The sequence below is a fragment of the Molothrus aeneus genome, chromosome 18, assembly GCF_037042795.1.
Source record: "Molothrus aeneus isolate 106 chromosome 18, BPBGC_Maene_1.0, whole genome shotgun sequence".
NCBI classification, from domain to species: Eukaryota; Metazoa; Chordata; class Aves; order Passeriformes; family Icteridae; genus Molothrus; species Molothrus aeneus.
The window spans coordinates 1,402,653-1,411,623 of record NC_089663.1 but is presented as its reverse complement, the minus strand read 5'-3'; the positions used below and the strand labels follow the sequence as shown (position 1 = coordinate 1,411,623).

The 8,971-nt window shown below is 62.6% G+C and overlaps 1 protein-coding gene across 1 annotated transcript; it reads right to left on the bottom strand.

Moving 5' to 3' along the window:
• Window positions 1–1,012: 1,012 nt before the first annotated feature.
• On the bottom strand, window positions 1,013–2,592 carry LIF (LIF interleukin 6 family cytokine). The gene is given in 4 exon segments (XM_066562446.1): window positions 1,013–2,118; window positions 2,270–2,474; window positions 2,476–2,526; window positions 2,528–2,592. Coding segments are annotated over 4 exon segments (759 nt in total). The 3' UTR covers window positions 1,013–1,680.
• Window positions 2,593–8,971: the final 6,379 nt, after the last annotated feature.

Sequence of the window (8,971 nt, the reverse complement as noted above, 5' to 3'; positions counted from 1 at the left end):
TGGCCCCAGCAAAGCTCTGCTGAGCCTCTCCCAGCACAGCCTGGGAAGCGGCTCTGATTTTATCTGCTGTGTCCCCTCCACCTCGCACATGCTCACTAAGCTCCCTCAGCCTCTTCCCAGCCTTTCTCCGTTTGCCCAGGAGCTCCCAGGGTTGCCAGAGTGGGGCTCCTCACACCGAGGTGCTCCACACACACGGGGATGGTCCCCTCACCGTGATGGTGCCCATGCCATGATGCTCCCCACGCTGCCATGGTACCCACACCACGATGCTCCCTGTGCCAGGACAATCCCTGCACCACAATGGTCCCTGCACCACAATGGTCCCATATCATCCCAGTGCTTTTGAGCAGCTGGTGAGTCAATTTAAACACTCCCTCCACCTGGAAAAATATATTTCCAATCAGCCATACCATAGCAGGTGGGAAGGGAGGAAAGAATGAACTGACAGGGGTTTTGAAGCAATCCCAAGGGTGCCTTGGGGGAGCAGAGGTGTCTGAGGGTGAGCACAAAAGGCACCCAAGGAAAAGCAGCCAAATACAGTCTGTTTCTATCGGTTTATTTTTAAAAAAGTACAGCCAGAAGTATAAAAAAAATAAATACTTAAATAGAGTTCCAGCAATATATTACCACAAATCTTATTATTAATAATTAATTATTATTAACAATTAAATTATAATAGTCAGCTCTCAGTGCACGCTGGGCTTTCCACGGAGTCAATAAATAACACTCACAGCCTGCCCTGGTGCCAGGAGCGAGCCAGCGCCACCTGCCACCGGCCTGGGGCTCGTCCCCGTGTCCCCATGTCCCCATGTCCCACATCCCTATGTCCTTGTGTCCCCATGTCCCACATCCCTATGTCCCCATGTCCCCATGTCCCACATCCCCATGTCCCACATCCCTATGTCCTTGTGTCCCCGTGTCCCATGTCCCCATGTCCCTGTGTCCCATGTCCCCACGTCCCCTTGGCCCACGCCCCCATGCCAGGGCTGCATTCAGCCATGCAAAGCCCAGCTCTTGGTCGTTCGTACATTCAGAGCTCTTCCAAAGGGAAAAGCACTTTTCCAAAGTGGAGGACATTCCGTGCCCCGCTGTGCCCGCGCGGGGGGATGATGCTCCACAGTGGGGTGACTGTCCCACACAGGTGGCCTTGTCCCAGACGGTGGGACCCAGCCCCAGCCAGCACAGCCACCAGTACCCTCAGCTGGGCTCCTTGCAGGGGAGCCCAGCCTTGAAATGCACAGGGGAAGCGTGTCCCCACGTCCCTGCATCCCAATGTCCTTCCTCACAATCCTTTCTCCAGGGAAGCAACAGCTTTCAGACGGTGCTCGGGGGCATCTGTCTGGGTGCTCTCCGTGGTGACACCGTCCGTGGGGGACAGAGTCCGGCCCTGCCGCCACCCCCACGGCTCCCCACACCCCGCGGGAGCCCGGGGATGGCTGAGGCACATCCCGGGACCAGCCCGTGCTCCTCGGAGATGCGCTGCCTCGTCCTGCTGGGTGCTGGCTCTGCCCTTCCCGGGATACTCCGGGCTGCAACGTTCACCCCCTCAAGGGGCAATAAATTACCAGAGGGCGGATGGGGCCGGCGCAGGGTCCGGGTAATAAATAGGAAGGCGGGAACGGGGGAGGCAGCGGCGGGGGCCGGCCAGCAGCAGAGCGGCAGCGTAGGCGGGGCGGGCGCTCATGAGGGGCTGAGATGAGGTAGGAGGACACGTGCTGCCTGGCCGATGACCTGCACGTACTTCCTGAGCACCTGGCAGCCCTGCTGCTTCTTCTTGAAGGTGCTCTTGCCCTTGGAGCTGTCCCCGTACCTGACGTCCACCTGGAAGATGTTGTAGTTCTTGCAGAGGAGGCAGGTGAGGTTGGAGATGAGGCCTCGGGTGGTCTTGGTGGTGTTGTGGAGCCTCTCGAGGAGCTCTTTGGCCGTGGGGTTGAGCTCCTCCTGGTCGCGCGTGATGTTGCCCAGCGAGGCGTTGAGGAAGGCGAAGAGCTTGTACATGGCCACCATCACCTCCTTCCTCTCGCTCGTCCGGTTGACGCGGAAAGCGGGGAAGAAGATGCCGGCGGGGTTGCAGAGCTTGTCACTCTCGCTGCTGAACGGCTCTCCCTGGCACTTCAGCTGGGAGGAGAGGCGAGCGTCACCCCGTGTCCCCTGTGTCCCCCGTGTCCCCCTGCCACCGTCCCCGCGGTGTCCCCAGCCCTCGCCCTTCCCGCACTTGTGGCTCAGCCCCCCCGGCCGTGACCCCCGGCCGTCCCCAAGCGCCACTTACGTAGAGGCTGAAGAGCTCCTGGGCGGTGGCGTTGAGCACGGCCACCTGCCTGCGGGTCTGCTCCTGCACGTTGGAGCGGCACAGGCCGTGGCTGGGGCAGCCGGAGCCGCTCACCAGCAGCGCCCGGCCGGCCACGGGCCGCCGCTGCAGCAGGAGCAGGGCCACGAAGGGCACGACGCCTGTGTGGGGAGAGAGGCCGCTGTCACCGAGGGGACCGGGACCAGGCGGTGCTGGCCCGTAACGCCGCCGCTGGTGCATCCACCCAGGATGATCCCAGTTCCAGGCACCCAAAGGGAGGGTGTCCAGCTGGAGCAGGGATTCATCCCTCTCGAGCGTGAGTCCAGCTCAGCCGGAATGCCCAGACCTCCCGCTCTGTCCCGGCCGTGCCGCAGCTCCCGTCCCGCTGCCGTCGCCCTCACCTGCCCCCCGGCAGGCGCTCCCCCGCCTCCCTTCCCGGCGGGGGGCCCCGCAGCATTCCCACATTTCGCAAGCGGCCCGGTGGCGACCTGTCGTGTTTAATCAAACGTGCAAGACGCTTTTTCCTCCGTTATCCTGGTCCGGGCGCTTCGGGAGCAAGGCCCCACCCCGGGCCGGCTGACTCAGCGGGGCTCCCTCAAGGAAACCTGCTCTCGGCGTGCCCTCCCTCCTTCCTCCCGCCCCCGGCCCCACCGCCTGCCTCAGTTTCCCCGTCTGAGATGTGGGCGCAGCGCCGAGGAGCCCTGGGGAGAGACGACGCAGCTGCCAGAGACTCCAGCCAGGAAATCCCTGGCCGCGGAACAAGGGGACCCTTGAGCCTCCGGCAGCTGGGTCACCCCGGCGTCCCCTCCTGAGAGCGGGGCGCTGCAAGCCCCGATCCGCCGGGACCCCCCCAAAGCGGGATCCATCCCTGCTCGGAGAGGCCAAACCGCCTCTGGAGCCCGCAACTGCGCTGGGCAACCTCGGGGAGGGAGCCAGGGTGTCCCCGCCGCTGGGTGACCTGGATGACACCAGCAGGGCCCCGGCAGGGTGGGGGTCCCGTGCTCCAGGCGAAGTCCCCGGGCCGTGACGAGCGCCGAAGTCGCCTGCACTTGTCAGCGCCTCGGACGTGCCGCCGGTGCCGGGTAATCCAAGCCTCGGTTTATTTACCCTGCCCAGGTGGGCCAGGACTTACCTGGGCGTGTTCCAGTCCCTGACCCGCCGCTCCCCTCCCGCCCCCGGCTGTCCCCACGGGATGCAGTTCCCTGACCCCTCAGGAGCCCCTCTCGCTGTGTCCCCCCGGCCGCTGTTCCGCCCATTCACAGCTGGGCAGGGACAGGCGCTGCCCCACGTGTGCCGGGGATCGGGGTGGGTGGGGAGTCCCCGGTGGGAGCTGCCCCGTGGGACCCCCAGAGCGGCTTCTGGGCCGGGGGCTGCTCCCTCCGACCCCCCTCCTGCACTTGGCAGCCTCCCCATCCTTCCACCGCTCCGGCACGGCAGCGGCTTGGGGCATCGGGAGACCCAGAAGGAGGATAAGGAGGAGTGGGGGGGGGGAAAGTATTTAAAAGTACAAAAAATAAAAAAAAATCCCCCCCTCCTTGAGATTTTTTTTTTCCTTGGAAGCATTTCCAGTTATATAAGTGTCCAGATGTTGGCTGGACCGCGCCAGCGCCGCGCTCCGCTCCCGCTGCCAATTCCCAGAGATGCTCATCCCGGGGGGGACGCAGCGCGGCGGGAGCCCCGCTCCGGCTCCAGCGGCGCTTCCAGCCGGGACCCGCCTGCACCCGAGCATCACCGGCAAAAGGAGGGGAGGGGGAGGAAAAAAGGGAGAGGGGGAGAAGGGGAAATAGTATCCCCAAAGTCGATTTGTTTTTGTTTTTTTTTTTACCTGCCGGTACGAACTTCATTGTGAGCCGCGTCCCGGGAGCGACTTAATAGGGATTGGTGTTGGCAGAGGAAGTTTTCAGAAATTCATGTTCATACTGGGGGACTTCTCGGGGTTTATATACCGGTCCGGCGGGCAGCCTGTGTTGTAAGAAGAGGGGAGGAGAGAGGGGAGGCTGCGAGAATCTAGTATCGCTGTTTCTATTGACTAGTCAGGAAGTCGGAGGGCCTGATCATTCTTAGAAATAAACTTCAGAAAAGTAGTTGATGACACACTACACTGAATTTTGTGTCGCCCTTTGTTTTACGCGCGGGGTCGGGGAAGTGATGAATTGCAGTGGGCTGGGAGGGATGAATCGAAGCCCCCCCAGGGGAGGTGCGCGGCCGCACGTGGGGTTCGGGGGTGTCGAGGAGGAGCCGCGGGGTTGTGGCTCAGCAGCCGGGAGCGCTTTCACCCCCGGGTCCCCCTGCCCGGGCCGAGGCTTCCCCGCTGGCTGCCGGAGCAGACAATAAAATGAAGGAGGTAAAAAAGTCTGGTTTGGGGTTTGTTTGGGGTGTTGGAGGGATGGAAGGCGCGGGGAAGGGGTGATGGGTGCCGCACTCCTCGGTCACGGTGGGGTGGCCGCGGTGTCCCCCAGCCCGCCGCTGGCTCATCCCTTTGGGCACAAGGATTATCAGTAAAGGGTGGGTTTTCTGCAGGAAAAAGGACAAACCCACCCAGGGGAGAGGCCGGGCCGGCCCCCCCTGGGTTAACCCTTCCCTCGGCGGGGCTGTCCCCTGCCTGGAGCGGGCAGAGGGTGCTGGAGCAGACAGGAGGGCGCTGGGTCACGGTCTCCTGGGGACTCCATGGGATCAGGACACTGCGGGGCTGTTCGCTGCCCGATTTGGGTGAAAAACAGGTTAAATGGATTTTTTTGTCCTTCTCTGTATTTTTTTCTCACCGGGGCTGAACTGAAGCTTTAATCAGGTTTAGCAAGTTTGTGCCCGGGCAGGTGAAGCGGCGGTGACAGTCCAGGAACGGTGACGCAAGAGCCACCACGACCCCGGGCGTCCTCCCTTTGGGGGGGACACGGCCAGGGGGGACAAGAAGACCCCTCTGTGCTGGCTGGGTCGGGCCATGGCTGCTGCGTGCCTCAGTTTCCCCGTGCAAGGAGCAGCCTGGTCTGCCGGTGGCACTGATGGTCCAGCCCAGTTTAGCCCAGTCTGGTCCTAGCGGGACATCAGGGATGGGCTGGGGACTGTGGAGGGCGGGGACGATGAGCTCCATCTCCCTCCCTGCAGCCTCATCCCAGTGTTTTTGGGATATGGGGAGCAGCACATCACATGTTGATGGACATCTGATGGCTTGAAGAACCTAATTAGCTGAGGAATTAATAGCACTTAATTATTGGCTTAGGGAACCTCCTGGGGGGTTGTGTGCAGGGGTTGACATGGATTTGCCCCTTTCTTGGATTTCCCAGGGGCGACCGAGTCTAGGCTGGAGCTGAGCTGGGCTTTGGGGTCCCCCGAGGGGTGTGGGACCCCTGGTCATGGTGGGATCACCAAGGTGTCCCCACCTGCAGCTCAGCCCCTGGGGCAAAAGCGTTGGGATTAAAGGATGGGTTTTCTCCAGGGAAAAAGGCAAACCCGCGGGGAGACGCTGAACCTGTGCAGGGGGGATGCTCCCGTGGGAAAACCCAAATTCCTGCTCCAGACAGGCTGGACAGGGAGACGGCAGAATGGGAGATGCCAGGGTGGGAGGTACCAGGAGGGGAGATGATGCCCAGGAATGTCCCTTCCCCGATCCCTTTGGCAGCAGGAATATCCCGATGCCGGCGGAGATGGGCAGCAGGAGGAGAGACCGTGACAGGGGCGGGGTCCCGGCGTGTCCCAGGGAAGGGGCCGGGGGGAGCCCTCCCTGCCAGGAGAGACCGAGGGTCGGGGACCTGCGGGGTTTGGGGGCCCCAGGAGGAGCTGGGGCAGGTTGGTCAGGGGGCAGCTGTCCCCAGTGTCCCCACTGCCCCCTCCGTCCCCACCGCCGACCTGCCCAGGGACAAGAGGACAAGCCCCGGGTGCTCCAAGGCCGCCGCTGCTGCTCCTCTGGGCCCCTCCGAGCGCTCCCCTCTGCCCATCGCTCCGACCATCCCTGCCCATCGCTGTCCTCAGCTCCATCGCAGACACCCCACCCCGTCCCTGTCCCCCTCCTGTCCCCATGACGCCTCTGCCGCATCCCTGTCCCCGTCCTGTTCCCTCTTCCCTGTCCCTATGCTGCCCCCTCCTCATCCCTGTCCCCATCCCGATCCCATCCCTGTCCCATCCCTGTCCCCGTGCTGCCCCCTGCTGCCCCAGCCCAGAACTGGCCTCTCCCCATCCCATAATTGCCCCCCACGCCCCATCCCAACTCAGAACTGCCCCATCCCATCCCTGCTCTGGAGCTGCCCCCTGTCCCTTCCCCACCCCAGACCTCTCCTGTCCCCAGCCAGCAGCTGCCCCCTCCTGCCCTTCCCCATCCTATCACTGCCCCCCTGCCCCAGCCCCTCTCAGAACTGCCCCAGACCCTCGCAGAACTGCCCCGGCTCCCCCCATTACTGCCCCACCCCATAATTGCCCCCCACGTCCCAATCTTACCCCCCCTCTGGCTCCCCTCCGGGTCCCCATCCCGCGGTGTCCCCGTGGAGGTGGACGCCGAGATTCCAGGGACACCCCGACTCCAGGGACACCAAAGATTCCAGGGACACCCAGATTCCAGGGATTCCCCGATTCCAGGGACACCAAAAGCCCCAGGTGTCCCCCAGGAGTGGGGACGAGGTTGTGGGGTGTCTGAGGGTGTCCAGGGGTGTCCGAGGGTGTCTGGGGGTGCCCGGGGAGCCCTTCTGGGGGGCTGAGCAGGAGCTCCTGGCCCGGGGAAATCCAGAGCTCAATAATGGAGGGCACCAAATTCCCCTTTGACTCACGATGGGTCCCTGCTGGGGCTGCCTCCCCCTGTGCCTGTGCGCACCAATGTCACCCCACTGGTGCCACCCCACTCCTTCCACCCCACCAGTGCCACCCCACCAGTGCCACCCCAGCAGTGTCACCCCAGCAGTGTCACCCCAGCAGTGTCACCTACAGGCTTTTCCCATGCGTGGGTTCCCTTGGGTGTCCTCTTGGGGACACCAGAGAAGCCACCATCCCATCAGTGACACTCAGCTGGTGTCACCCCGTGTTTGGGATCCCCCAGCCCTCCCGGGGGTCACGTACCTGCACCCTCCCCTCTGCAGCCCTCCCAGCGTGGCCTGGTGGTGGCACAGGCACAGGCACTTCCACGGTCACTCACAGCACACCAAGCTGGCCCGGGCTGCTTCATGGTGACATTGTCCCACCACGGGTGTCCCCAGCTGGCCGTGGTGGCCGTCCTGGTGGCACTGCCAGGACTGAGTCAGGCTCGGTGCCGGGGCAGGGCCGGGCGCTCCGGCACACGGCACCACGGGAACGAGTGACTCCATGGGGACACATGACCAGGTCTTGGGATTTTTGACTCAGAGGGACTGGTGGCAGCAGGTGGCCCGGTCCCCATGGTGGCCCTGGGCAGGCTGCAGGACACTGCACTCAGCGTGGCTGTGGTGGTGGCCCAGACGGGGCTGTGACATGTGGCACAAGGTGTCGTGTGCCTGTGCCATTCCGTGGCACATCCCTGGCAGTGCCAGGCCCTGTGGTGGCACATCACAGCCTGTCATGTCACATGCCCTGTGCCACAGTGTCGTGTGCCACATCCTGTGCCACATCCCATCGTGTGCCACATTGTGTGCAATGCCAGAGGCCACATCCCAGCTTGTGCCAATGCCATTTGTCACACCGTGTTGTCCCACATGCCCCACACCACCCCATATCACATCTCCTGTGCCCTGGCAAGGACATCAGGCACAGCCTGGCCACCAGAACTCAGCCTCTCCCTACCCACAGCCACCAGGACAGACACAGGGACAGAGGGACACAGGGACACGACGTCTCAGTGGCCCATGGGCCAAGGTCAGCACTTTATTTCCTTCTGCCATTGTACAAAAATAAAGAAGTGCCACATGGGCGGGGGCACTGCCCTTCTCTATGTGTACCAAAAATATCAATATTCATAAATAAATCCTTGTGATATTCATACTTTAACACCATACAAAAATATAATAAAAATAGATATTTATATATTAGAAACGTCCTTAAATACTTCTGCAAGATGCAGGAGTTAAATTAACCCTAACAATCAATAAATACAATAAAGTAACAAATAATAATGTATAAATTAGGGGTGAGGATGTGGGGGCTGTCACCCACTGTCACAGTGCAGTGGCCAGAGCCGAGTCCCTGCTGGGCACAGTCAGGGCTGTGGTGTCACAGAGGGCTCGGGGGGGACACGGAGGGGACAGGGATGGATGAGAGCACAGGGGACACTGAGAGCACAGGGGACACTGAGAGCACAGGGACACCGAGCACACAGGGCTGTGCAAAGGGACACCGAGCTCGGGGACACCGAGCACACAGGGACACACAGACCGGGCAGGGACACAGGATTGCACTCCCAGCTTCTCCCTGGCAGCAGAGCTGCCAGGGGGTGACAGCACCGGTGACAGCCGCCGGTGGCAGCGGCGCTCTCCGTGGGCTCGGTGGCGGGTGCTGGGCGAGCAGCTCTGAGTCAGGCTGTGTCAGCCGACCCATTGAATCATTGGAAAATCCAGCGGGGCTCGGGGACAGGGAACAGCTGGGCACCCGGGGGACACCCGGCTCCACCGGGGCCACCTGGATCCAGGGAAAAGCGGGGCAGGATGTGGGAGAGCCAGCCAGGGCTGTCCTGCAGCCCAGCGGTGGCTCGGGGACAGCAGGGTCCCCCCAGGAGCCGAAGCGGCCGGAGATGCT